The sequence below is a fragment of the Penicillium brevicompactum genome (assembly GCF_028827555.1).
Source record: "Penicillium brevicompactum strain IBT 35665 chromosome Unknown utg000005l_segment0_segment0, whole genome shotgun sequence".
Classification (NCBI taxonomy): Eukaryota; Fungi; Ascomycota; class Eurotiomycetes; order Eurotiales; family Aspergillaceae; genus Penicillium; species Penicillium brevicompactum.
Genome location: NW_026623208.1, coordinates 1,657,615 through 1,670,044, shown reverse-complemented (window position 1 = coordinate 1,670,044; position 12,430 = coordinate 1,657,615). Strand labels below are relative to the sequence as shown.

The window sequence follows — 12,430 nt, the reverse complement described above, 5'->3', positions numbered from 1 at the left end:
AAGGCTCTCCTGCAAGTTGGCAGCTTGACATCAAATTTGCGTCGATGAGCTGCCTAGACCGAAACAAAACAAACCAGGGTTTTGCAATAGGGCCGATGCTCAATGGTCAACCTTCAAGGAGAAGCACAGCGGCCACCTGCAGTTTGTATATCAGATTTATCTGTCGTGTCCCTGCAGATAATGACTCAGAATTCAATGGCATCGCTATGTGTTAAAAATGATGGTGGGGGTGATCGGATAGACTGGTGGCAATCATGCGGGAGGGTGCATTGGGATCGGCTTGTTTGTCGGTGATCATTGCAAGCAGGATCGAACAAGCTTGTCTACGTGTAAGTAGACAGATCAGGTGGGAATTGGTGCAGCCTCCCCTGTAGGGGGCCTTTGGGATAAAACAACAACAAATGACGATAACTTAGATGGGAAGCATGAAGTATAGAGTAGGTCTCTATAATGCTAATGTTAGGTGTGTTATAGATATGCTATCGCCATGTGATCTTATCGCGCTCGAGAAATCCGCTGAAGTCATAACTCAGCTCTCTCGGCCATTCACTCAAAACCGGTATATCTGCTTTTCAAATTCAACTATCGGCCATTTCAACCGTTGATCAATCTGATCGGTCTACCGGGAAATTCAATTTGCATTATGAGCGAGAGATAACCGTCAACCACACAATATGGCGCACCCACGAGCCTGTTTTTCCCTTCCAACACGATCATTTCTCTCAAGACGAGCGCGTTGCAATATAACGCTCCTACAATCTGTGCGCACACCATGTCTTGCAAGATACAGATTCTTGAGCACCGGCACCGGTGCCAATCCCGCGCCGCCCAATGATATTGCTACCCCAGAGGAGTCGTCACCGGACCTGTCGCATTTGGACCCCCCTCCAGAGGACTATTCACGATTCATTTTCCAAGATAAATGTCGGGTCACAATGCATGCCGGATCTGGTGGACACGGCTGTGTCGCATATCTGCGCGAGAAATATGTCGAGGAGGGACCACCATGCGGTGGCGATGGCGGCAGCGGAGGAGGCATCTACATCCAGACTGTGGAGGGATTGACCAGTCTCCACAAATTGGCTCGCAGAGGCATTGTCCGAGCTAGTCGCGGTCGAAATGGACAGGGAAAAAGCAAGGGCGGAAAACGAGGCGATGATGTGCTTCTTCAAGTTCCCGTTGGCACCGTGGTGCGAGAAGTGAGCCGCTACGACCCGGTTGATGAGGCTTGGGCTCGCATCAGGGAAGAGGAGATGGAAACTATAAATTCTAAAGAGGAGAAAGAAGTGTGGGGTGACCCCGATACCCCTGAAGCTGAAGCTGAGAATGAGAATGAGCATGACGGCCTCCAAGAATCAGAGGAGCCGGAATTCAACTCCATTCGACACGACCGCTGGGTGCTGCACCCGTCAGCAAAGCCGTCCGATTTCCTCATGGTGGAATTCCCGAAGTCATACCCGCGTCGGCAAAATATCGCAGCTATGGAGCCCAAGGCGCCCATTTGGCTCGATCTTTCAAAACCCATGGACAAACCTATGCTTCTAGCTGCCGGTGGTGCCGGTGGACTAGGAAATCCACACTTCTCTACAAGGTCTATGGGACGACCTAAATTTGCCGGGAAAGGAGAAGGGGGCATGATGCTTGAGCTTGACTTTGAGCTCAAGATTCTGGCGGATGTCGGACTCGTTGGCAAGCCCAACGCGGGCAAAAGTACGCTCCTCCGCTCCTTGACCAATAGCCGAACACGCATTGGGAACTGGGAGTTTACGACTCTCTCTCCACACATTGGCACGGTGATCACCGATGACATGAAGGGTCGTCCACTCGTGGCGTCGAAGCACCGCCGCACCCACTTCACCATCGCGGACATTCCTGGTCTGGTAGAAAATGCCCACCTGGACCGGGGGCTAGGACTTGGGTTCCTTCGACACATTGACCGAGCCGGAATCTTGGCCTTTGTCGTTGACCTCAGCGTTGGCGATCCCGTAGAAGAGTTGCAGAAGCTATGGCACGAACTCGGAGAGTACGAGCGAGTCCGCGATGCGAATCCCGACGAAGGCCCCGATGACGAAAATAAGATTGTCGAATGGAACCCCTTCACAGAGGAAAACGAGTCGGACGAACGCCCGTGGAAGGCGGACGGTGATGAGCCCGCCAGACTGGCACCTAATGCAAGCCCCGACGGGACCTTGCCCCCTTTGGCTATGCCCCCCGTGCATACGAAGCCTTGGTTCGTTGTGGCTACCAAGGCAGACTTGGAGAACACACAAGAGCAATACCGCGCCCTCCAGCGGTATCTGTCTCGTGTCCAGGATGGGTCAATCGAGCACCCCTCCGGTCATGCCAAAGCATGGACGGAGAAAGTGTGCGCTGTCCCCGTCAGTGCCAAAAAGGGTGAAGGTGTATCTCGGATTCCCCAGTTGGTGATGGATCTTCTGGAGTGATCCCTATCCACAGATGTATATTAAGAGCGATCTCTGAGTAAAATGTACTATATAATGGATGTCTTCCTAATCACTGTTGAACCTTAGATTTATGGTCATAATATTCTATAAAGCGCGAGCTATAATTGTTGGAATAATTTCAAATGACCGCGAAGCAACCTTGGAAGTAGATAGGATGATAAGAGCTCAAATCGGTAAGCCATCACTTTTTTTTTCTTTCTAAACGGCAGTCATGCGCCAGAGCACTTCTCACTCACACATACTATTTTGAAGTGCATATCAGTCCCTGCGCTGGCTTTTCCCTAGTCACTCTCTTCATGCAGTCATCGTCATGAGCCTCTTGGAGGTTGTGCCATGCGCGTTGTCGCTTATCGCCGAGCCAAAATCCGACGACCCCATCCTCCGATGCAACGATGAAATCAATCTGCAAGACCTCCTCTTCAACCATCACCAGAAGGCTCTCGAGCTCGCAAACAAAAAGCTACACGTGTTTCCCTTCAAGAATGTACAAGATCACTGGCGGCGACTCTATACAGACGCGTCTATTATCAAGGCCTGCGTCATCATCGCAAAATGCCACTTGAGCCCGGATGCGACATTCGAACGACTCGACGTTCCCCAACTGATTGAAGATATCGAAAAAACTCGCCTCCGCCCTAAGATCGTTATAACTGCACCATGGATATCGGAAGTTGTCGAAACCCTTGACATGGCCAAAATCATGACTGGGGCTCCCCACCGCGAGGATCTGATCGAATGTTTACTGGAGGCGTTGCGGTCAGCCACCTCACCACAAAAGCCAGATCAAGATAGCGATAGCGAAAGGGAGAACTCGCGTTCCAAACGCAGGAAACTATCGCCTCCCCTCTTCCCTCCCACTGCCTTCCCGAGTCCGCACCTCAAACACCCTATTCCACGCGTGTCAGCGCCGTCCTTCGATTTCATCGAGCACCACATCCAAGAGATCCGGACACCGCTAGTCATAACCGATTCCATCGACCACTGGCCCGCCAGATCAACGCGCCCCTGGGCCTCGCGCGACTACTGGTGGAACCGCACGTTCGCAGGTCGCAGATTAGTGCCCATCGAGACGGGGAGATCATACACCGATGAAGAATGGGGTCAGAAGATAGTCCCGTTTAGTCAATTCGTGGACCAACATCTTTGGCAGGGCAATGTAGCCCCCACAGCCGCCAACGGAGACGAGCATCAAGCCGAGCATCGAAGCGCAGAGACGGCGTACATGGCACAACATGACTTGCTTTCGCAGATTCCAAGCTTGCGAAGTGACATCAGCGTCCCGGACTATTGCTATATCACGCCGCCAGGCCCTGAGCCCGGAACACCGGTGTTTGAGAGTAAACAGCGTGCACTTTCAGAGGCACAGGCCAAGGCAAGCACATCTGAGTCGATTCCATGCTTGCCAGGCCAAACGTCCATCGATCAGAGCGAAGACGAGAATAACTCGGAAACGGAATCTCTCATTGGTCTTCCCAGTGATCCGTTGATCAACACCTGGATTGGTCCCGCATCTACTATCTCTCCTCTCCACCACGACCCGTATCATAACATCCTCGCGCAGGTCGTGGGCACAAAATACATTCGTTTATATTCGCCGCATACCCCTGCGTCTAGAATTCATCCTCGGGGTTCAGAAGAGGTCACATCTGAGGATATGACAGCTCAACCAGATCCAGTAACCGGGGCCCGGCCATTGATCAGCCATTCTATTGACTCGTCAAACACCTCCAAAGTTGACCTAGCAGCGATCGAGTTCTCTCCCGCCGAGATCGATGAATGGGAGCATATGTGGCCTGGGTTTTTAGATGCTGAATATGTGGAAACCGTTCTCCATGAAGGCGAATGTCTTTACATCCCTGTTGGGTGGTGGCACTATGTTCGTGGGCTGAGGGCTGGTATCAGCGTTAGCTTCTGGTGGCAATGATTGAAATGGGGGTGTATTGACACTGAATGAACCACTATTATCAAGAGTTCTATCTCTTGTTTTGCTAATAGATGCATGGATATGACACATTATGAGAACTCAGCTGTCGCTCACATAGCTAAACAACTCCACAGCAATTCAATTTCTTAACAATGGCTTGGGCAAGTTGCCACCATCATCTAGCTCCAGCCTTCTACCAATTGACAAAGTGTCTCCTCTCCACCGACATTACCCGGGAAGACAACAAAGGGTACACTACGGTGACGACTCGTCTCCTCATCGCATCGCCAGAGAGGCACACCCGGCGCCGCCTGGCCTACGATCGTAGCCCGCTTAACGTTCAAACCTTTAGTCGCAGCATCCGAAGAAGTGATACCGCCCTAGATAGGTTAGCATTCGACATGACAGTATGAATCAAAGAGCAAGCCACATACCTTAGCAATGATAAATCGCGGCTGCACCTCAATGCGCCGCAAAACACTCACCAGTGCCTCAGCAACAGCAGTCCCAATCTTGAGCGACGACAGCTCATCACCACCAGTAACAAGCTTTCGACTCGTCATGACCAGCGTATCCTTCCCAGACCGCAGATACGACTCAGTCTCATCCACGACACGCTGCACAGCTTTCAATGCAGTTTCAGGTGACCCAATCAGCTCATCGACTTTCATCTCAATGATTGCCAGTTGGCCGGTGGCCCCCCGTCGATCCGTCAGCACTTTTAGCTGCGCGGTGGTTTTGGGAACATAGGACCCGGCAATAATCAGCCCGCCTGTCTGGCGAGGTGATGGCAAATTGAGCTCAGTTGCGGAAATAGGCGCCTTGGAGCGAATGCCCAGCCTAGTTGAAACGAATGCAGCGCCGGTGCGGTAGAGGAAATGTTTACCTTGCGACTCAGCTGGGATGAGGTTAATAACAAGTTACGCTAGCATGTAGTCTGCTCAAACATACCGAGCAACAACCCTGCAACGAAGACATGCATGTCAGACTCAGCGGCAGCATTGGCGATCACCACTCCACCCTTTGGCGTAGCAAGTAACTTTTCACAAACAGCCTGCGGCCCGCCTGTCCTGATGTCATCAATTGTGACAGAGTGCAATTGATCTTTGCTAAATCTCCCAGGTGCCTTTTCAAGTACATAGTCCCTTAGATTGGAACTCTTGTATCCAAACGTAGCATCTTTAGCAAACTGCGTGGCTCCTGCAGGTACCAAACTTTCACCCTCGGCAACATAGTGCACATCGTCAATTGTGAATCGACCACCCTGGAAGAAGAATGGGGCAAGGACTAGGGCGTCCGCGGGTCCAAAGACCTTTTGCGCGACGTCAGGTTCCAAAGGGAAATGGCCGCGCAAAGTGCTGTCACCGCGGAGAACAATGTCGACTTTTTGATTCGTTGCGTTGGCGGCTTGAGCGACATTGGTGCAGATCTCATGAATGAGCTGCTCTGCTTCATCTGGTGGGAGGGCGCGCGAGTTTGTGAGGATGAAGAAGCCTGGTTTTGAGGTTTGGAATTCGGCGGTCAGCGTTGGGATGTCCCAGACTGCTAGGACGGAGATGTCATGACAGGTTTGGGTTCCTGTTGGATCGTCGTCCAGCACGACAAGACGGTTAATCGGCTCTGTTGTCAAGATCTTGGTTATTTGGTCTTGGGCGTCCGTGGAATACTCCGCCGGGAGATTGGCGAGGGTGCTTTCGCGGGGGGAGGACGGGATACTCGCGCGGTTGGGACATGGCGATTGTTTTCAGGGTTATTGTTAAGCGAAGGATATCGAATTGGGCGTTGAGAAGTACAAATCCGAAATTAAAGATGCTGCGGGGAATATGCGGGGAGCTGTCGGAGATCGGAGAGAAGGCCGAAGATGCATAGATTCGATGCCAAAAATAGTTAACTATAGACTGCTCTAGATAGCACCTGACATGTTGCCCCAACACCATGAACGCCAGTAGAGACGAATGCAAGAATTCAGTCGCAAAGATGCTGTGGAAGCCATGCAAAGGTCATGATGCAGGTTGCATAGTCCAGTATCCTCCCAATCCCCCAAAGGCCATCCCATGCATCGAAAGTGAGAAAATAAAGATGACTGGTCGTGAATGCGTGAATAATTATGAAGAATCTAGCCCACCACACTGCGGAAGCTCAGGGCCTCGAGGAAGCCACCAAGGTCATCCTTTTGGACCTCGACAACGCAGTGTTCGAAACTGTCGATGCGGACACGGGCGTTGGTCTCCTGAACCACCTCTTGGAAGGCAATGCCGAAGCGATTTCGAAGAAGATGCTTCTTTCCGCGCGGATCTTCCTCGTCTTCGGATTCCGACTCTGACGAGGACTCGGATTCTTCTGACTCTTCGTCCTCGGCACCAGTCTCCTCTTCGCGCTCGGCGCGCTCGGCAGCCTTCTTGGCTCGACGTTCTGACCGCTCCCTCTGCTTTTTGTCCTTGATTTCTTTCTTCTTCTTACGCTCCTCTTGGCGTTTGGACATTGCGGCGAAGTCAACAACACCACCGCCACCACCGGTGCCAACGACTACATAGAGATCACGATCTTCGTCGAGACCAGCAAGGACGAGAGGAGTTCCTGCTGCTCTCTTGCGACCGATCTTGACAGAGTCACCACGTTCTTTCTCTTGGACTCGAATTGCCTCTGCAATCCACAATGCTAACTTTGTCAAAGCTCCAGGGTTTGTAAAGAGCTTGACATCGGGTCCATCTTTGACCACCGCAATGCGGAACGCGCGAAGGTGCCGAATTTGATGCTTGGAGAGCAGGGAAGTACCGGTGCGAAGAATAGCACGATGTAAATGCTGGGCTAGTGGCAAAGACTCCAGGAGGAGTGTGGGAGACTCGGACGTCAATGAGAGGGCGTCATAGGCACTCCAAAACCGAGGAAGTAGACTGGCCAGGTCAGATTCGCCTGGAGTTCCGTTTTCGTCGTCGGTATTGCTACGCGCTGATGGCAAACGTGCGGCATCCCACGAAGGAGAAGTCTCGTGCGGTCCAACTTCCAGCATTGCACCAACGATCACGCCTACATCTGTTGCGGAAAGACAGGCCTTCCAGCCCCAGCAGCGCACGAAACCCCAGCCCTCGCGGGCACTGGTACCCGATGTACCCTCTGCCGGCACAAGCCCGTCCAGTCCGTACATGGGGGCGTACTTGAGCAGACGTCCGCGTAGTACACGCTTCAGATCCATGTCCATGTGCGTGTAGTATTGGTGGCACTGGGTGAGACTGATACCCATCTTGGCTAGAAGTTTGTGCAGTCGCTTGCGGCCATTCTCTGTCCAGACATGGAGTCTTGGAGCGAGATATGGGCTGTGGAGCATGCTTTCATATAGAGACCAATGCCGGACAAGAAGGAAGCGAGGCTCTGGGGAAAGGCGGATTGACGTATCGGTTGGCGACCTGGCAGTCGTTGGAATGACTCCATTGATCTCTCCCCGGATATCGCGATTTTGCTCCGAGGGGTCGGGTGGGTTCAGTCGATGTACCTCATCACGGAGGATTTGGCGGACATGTTCACCTCTCTGGCCACCCCAACCTGCCGAACCACCAGATTCTGACGTGTTGGAAATGCCTACACCGGTCATGGACCGGCCACTGAGCTCAAGACTTGAGACACCAACAATGGCAAGCCATAGCAAGTCGTTGTCATCTCTTCCGAGCTCTGATGCCAGAGAATAGACCAGAGATGAGATTGGTTCAGAGTATGATGTTCCCGAAGAGTAGTATGCCTGTAGAACAGAGTCGTGTCTCCTCTTCAGATTAAGTAGGCGTTTCTTTAAAGAGCGCGCTGAGGGTTGTTTCGCCTCCGGTGGTGAGGGGGAGTCGGTTGTTGGCGTCACAGATCGGGACGAATTTGACGAGTTGATACCAGTCTTCTTCCGACGACTCGGGGATGATGTGATAGAAGAGCCCTATAAACTACATTAGATCGCCAAACATCATAGCCGCGTGCAATTACATACCGAGTTGCTCCTTCTGCGTTGATGGGGCGGCTCATCGCCTTCTGACTCCTCGTCATCTTCGCGACCTGACCAAGACTTGCGCTTTTTTGACCCCGTTTGCATTTCGTCGTCGGAACCATCATCACTCGCGTCGTCATCGTCATCGTCAACTTCTGGCATCTCTAGTAACGCGTAATATGCTTCTCGTTCGTTGCGCAGTTCTTCTTCGATGTCGCCATCGTCATAGACGACAATGCCGCCGTTTTTGGACGTGTAAGAAGTTGTAATGCAGCCTTTATCCACGCCACGCCCCCGCCGTCGCGCATTCGCGTCGATTTCTTCCATGGCCTGGCCCATCCCAGCTTGTCCGCCGAAAATGTTCCCCAGGTTCCACGGCCGTCGCGCGTCGAACACCCAGACCTCCACGCCGCCCATATCTTCCACCTCGTCTTCAGGGTTGCTCAGCGCCAGCATTTCGCTCAGATCGACCAAACCCCCGACTCCGAGGCAAATGACTACACCTCCGCTGCCGCCATTGGTGGTCTGCATGGGTCGGACGAGTTCCTCCCCCGCACGCGACAGGTCGCCATATCCTGCAACGGGTTGGATCTTATGAGGGATGTAGTCGCGTTTTAACAATGCTGTAAGAATTCGGCAGGCACATAGCGCGTCTGGCTCGAGTGCCACGAGAATCAGGACCGGCGGGGAGAGTGGGTGGTGAGATCGGAGGAGTTGTAGGTAGAGGTGTGAGATGAGCTGCCTTGGAAGATACATGGCCAGCCTTGAATTTTCAAATGCTCATGCGACAGCTCATGAAGAAAGATAACTCGTAAGAATATGGTCGACGTGAATTGTGAGGACGTTTATTGGGGGAAAGCCCTTACAGCAAGACTCGCTCGTAGCGCCGGGGAAGTGGACAAGCGCGACGCGTCGGGCACGTGCCGGGATTCCATACCTCTTCATCACCTCGACAAAGACCAAGTATTTCCCCTGTTTCACTCCTTAACTCCTTGAATAATTCTGAAGATCTCTGCAACAGTCTCTATCCGTTTGATTTCTTGACTGTCAATTGGGTGATTTACGCGATCTGGTGCTTTACGCGAAATTCCCATCTATACCCGTCCAAATCGAGCCTTGCAGCATATATGCATGATATCCCATAAATTCCCAATAGCTCCACCAATGCATACCATATATTCCGCAAGGACAGAGACGATTCTCAATTGTGTATGCGGTGTTTGGACTAGCATGCTCAATGGCTACAAACCTTTTCATTGTTTGCTGCTTATCGCCGGAACTGGATCTGAGCCTTCGACAGTACCTAGGGCAGCACCTTCACTTGGCTATCTTTGGAAATTTTGAACTCCAGTTCACAGAGTTCAGAAGAAAGATGTTATCTCTCAATGCCAAAAAGCACCATTGCACCTCAAGAACCGAGATATTACAGACTGATCCTTTTTTTCCCTGTACATACAGCGTCCCATGCACTCGAAGTCAAGCATCTACTACCTTGTCCGGACGACCTTCTTTCGTCGTTCTGGTGTACGTAACGCTGAGAACAAAACCCCAACGGATAGCGCTTGCGATTCGATTAGCAGCGCCGATGTCGATGTCGTAAACTTGCTTGTTGGGCTCGAAAGACTCGGTGATGAACATTTCCCCATACTGCCCAACTGGGAAGATCAATGGCATGTTCTCCTGGGGGAAGATCTTGGACTGAGTGGTCCGGAGGCGAGGATTCTGACCCAGGGATGCGAGGCGATCCTGCGCTTGAGTTGATTCCATAGCTACCATGAGACGGGCCTCTAGGTCTCGGACCGTCTCTGGCGCAGGTGCGCACCACCGTAGACCACGGCCTTCCAAAGCAAATGGGCCTGTCTTGACGAGGAATTTCTGAACAGGGATTCCAAAACCCGGTAGTGGCAGAAACCTCGCGATCATGAGTTGTGGATGGATGAAGTTGAACTCGTAGGCGACCTTGGCTTGGGAAGAAAATCGATCCATCGCCTGTCGGCACGATAGCTCCGTTGCACTTGCCATGATTTTGGAATAGCGTGGCAACCTGCACACCGGTACTGGTACTGTGCCCCCTTCGAATTTGTGTAAGCGAGAGCAGACAAAGCAGACGTAATGATCTGTCAGATCATACGCTAGTCGCGTGAGTAGATCGATGCGCAAAGGGTCTCTCGGCGAGATGGGTGGTGTTGGGTGAAGCAAGGCCTGGAAGCAACGGTTGGTGCTTGACAGGCAGGCAAGATCAGCTGGATCCAGACTCTTGGCTATCATAAGGATGAGCTCAGCTGGAAGTTTTGAAAGGCTTCTTTTAGGGCGAATGGTATTCATTGCGCGGGTATTTGAATGATGATGAGATATCAGTAGTTTTGAAAGTAGGATGAAAGAAAGATGAAAGATGAAAGTGAAGGTCTAGTTGGAAGAAGTAAGAGCTAAGAGGGAGAGAAAACTACATTGTAGTGTCCTCAAGTAGCTGACCAAGTATCAGTGTTTTCAGACTCTTGAAACGCCAGTGACTAGGTCCTCTTTGACCTCTAGAGAGACTCAAAAGATATAGTTCGGACATAAGCTGTTGCCATGCTATGTATCCCAGACTGTTCATATAAATTTATTAGACCTGAAGTATTAGAGAAGAATGGGCAATCGGTATACCCGAGATGAGAAACCAAAAACGACTCGACACCCCGCTGCATATGCTAAACAATTTTTCGACCAAGGACCGACCCAGCGATCCAAATGGCAGTACAGGCACCTACAACAGAAATTCCGACAAGCCGCTTTCCCCAGCTGCTGTCTTCGGCCATCTTTGTTGGTCCGACTCTGCTCTTCGGCTTCAGGTGCACCGCAGAAGAATCCGAGGCGGTGTCATTTCGATTAGAGAGTATGTCTGCATACTCCTCGTCACGCTTCTGCCATTTCTCAACAAGGCGGGCGATCTCAGCCAAATCCTCCTTCAAAGAGCCAGGCTCAGTCGCGTTTGCGTTCTCGACTTCCACGTTCTGGACATTTCCAAAGAAGTCCACAACAGTTCTCAGACGTCCTTCCTGCTCGCCTCCAGGGAAAAGATCCCACCGGACACCAGGCTGGGAGTGAATCTTTGACTCGTCGTATGAATCAAACAAATCTCCAAGATTCAATTTGGAAGTCACGCTTGTCACCTGGGTCTCGAGGAACTCAAGCACATAGTAGGTCCAGCGATCAATCACAGCAACGCCGACATCGTTGTCCGCGTGGTGAGAGTAGGAAGATTGGTCGATTTCGCTGGAGCCTGTCGCCACAATGTTGGGCGAGTAGAAGTGTGTGTACATCGTATTGGCTTGGCACGTGTCGATCATGAACAGCAATTCGTGGTAGCGTTTCTTCTCCCACATTTGTCCAAATGCATTAGCCAAGTCCCATGCGCCGATCTCCTCGGCATCCTGGAATTTCAGGAATTGGTCGCCTCCGTGTCCTGTCATATAAACCAACACATTACTTCCAGCATCGGACCCTAGCCGCTTGCTGCGTGGCACATCTTCGTCCAGGCGGTCGGTCAAGAGACGAATAAAGTTCTCCACCGTGACTTCGTAGCCCCTGTAGTCCACCTCGATGTTGTCGCCGTATAGATCGACGGCACGATCCGCATTGCTGTAGACTGTTCCGGGGAAGGCATTTCGAGGATTGCAAGCCATATCATCTGGAAGCATCAGAATGATCTGCGAGTCGGGGATGCCGAGGCGTTTGACGGTTCGGTATAGTGAAAGGACATTGGCGAGGTGGCGGTAGTTGAACCAAAAGCGAGACGTAGAGACAAGGACTGCCCAATTTGAAGTATGTTCCGCGGATACTGTGAAGGCGAGGAGGAGCAAGGCGAAAGCCTGCAATAAACGGACGAGTAAAGCCATTGCGCAAAGTGACTATCAGATCATAGTATTGGGGTGGAGAACGCCAGTCGAGTGGCCAGGTGTACCAGAGCTGTCACCAGCTGAAAGATAATTGAAATAAAGGTCACAGTAACAAATCACGCTATGCTAATCCCATGATCGTCTCCAGTCGCCGGAGTTGGGCTGAGGGTCGATAGGAGATTACAAATGAAGCCGGGGA

General features: G+C 51.8%; 6 protein-coding genes across 6 annotated transcripts; 2 read left to right on the top strand and 4 right to left on the bottom strand.

Moving 5' to 3' along the window:
* Positions 1-674: 674 nt before the first annotated feature.
* On the top strand, positions 675-2,444 carry N7506_006459 (GTP-binding protein Obg; the record flags this gene model as incomplete). Its single annotated transcript, XM_056955752.1, has 1 exon — positions 675-2,444. The coding sequence occupies one exon, from the start codon at positions 675-677 to the stop codon at positions 2,442-2,444; it is 1,770 nt and encodes a 589-aa protein (XP_056810086.1).
* A 331-nt stretch (positions 2,445-2,775) lies between these two features.
* On the top strand, positions 2,776-4,389 carry N7506_006458 (putative JmjC domain protein; the record flags this gene model as incomplete). The annotated part of the gene is made up of 1 exon (XM_056955751.1): positions 2,776-4,389. One exon carries the CDS (start codon positions 2,776-2,778, stop codon positions 4,387-4,389), a length of 1,614 nt encoding a protein of 537 aa, XP_056810085.1.
* Positions 4,390-4,568: 179 nt separating this feature from the next.
* On the bottom strand, positions 4,569-6,122 carry N7506_006457 (uncharacterized protein; the record flags this gene model as incomplete). The annotated part of the gene is made up of 4 exons (XM_056955750.1): positions 4,569-4,769; positions 4,824-5,287; positions 5,341-6,007; positions 6,057-6,122. The coding sequence occupies 4 exons, from the start codon at positions 6,120-6,122 to the stop codon at positions 4,569-4,571; spliced, it is 1,398 nt and encodes a 465-aa protein (XP_056810084.1).
* A 383-nt stretch (positions 6,123-6,505) lies between these two features.
* On the bottom strand, positions 6,506-9,109 carry N7506_006456 (cell division control 45 family protein; the record flags this gene model as incomplete). The annotated part of the gene is made up of 2 exons (XM_056955749.1): positions 6,506-8,305; positions 8,357-9,109. 2 exons carry the CDS (start codon positions 9,107-9,109, stop codon positions 6,506-6,508), a joined length of 2,553 nt encoding a protein of 850 aa, XP_056810083.1.
* A 720-nt stretch (positions 9,110-9,829) lies between these two features.
* N7506_006455 (F-box protein) lies at positions 9,830-10,678 on the bottom strand (the record flags this gene model as incomplete). The annotated part of the gene is made up of 1 exon (XM_056955748.1): positions 9,830-10,678. One exon carries the CDS (start codon positions 10,676-10,678, stop codon positions 9,830-9,832), a length of 849 nt encoding a protein of 282 aa, XP_056810082.1.
* Positions 10,679-11,043: 365 nt separating this feature from the next.
* Positions 11,044-12,231, bottom strand: N7506_006454 (GPI-anchored transamidase; the record flags this gene model as incomplete). The annotated part of the gene is made up of 1 exon (XM_056955747.1): positions 11,044-12,231. One exon carries the CDS (start codon positions 12,229-12,231, stop codon positions 11,044-11,046), a length of 1,188 nt encoding a protein of 395 aa, XP_056810081.1.
* Positions 12,232-12,430: the final 199 nt, after the last annotated feature.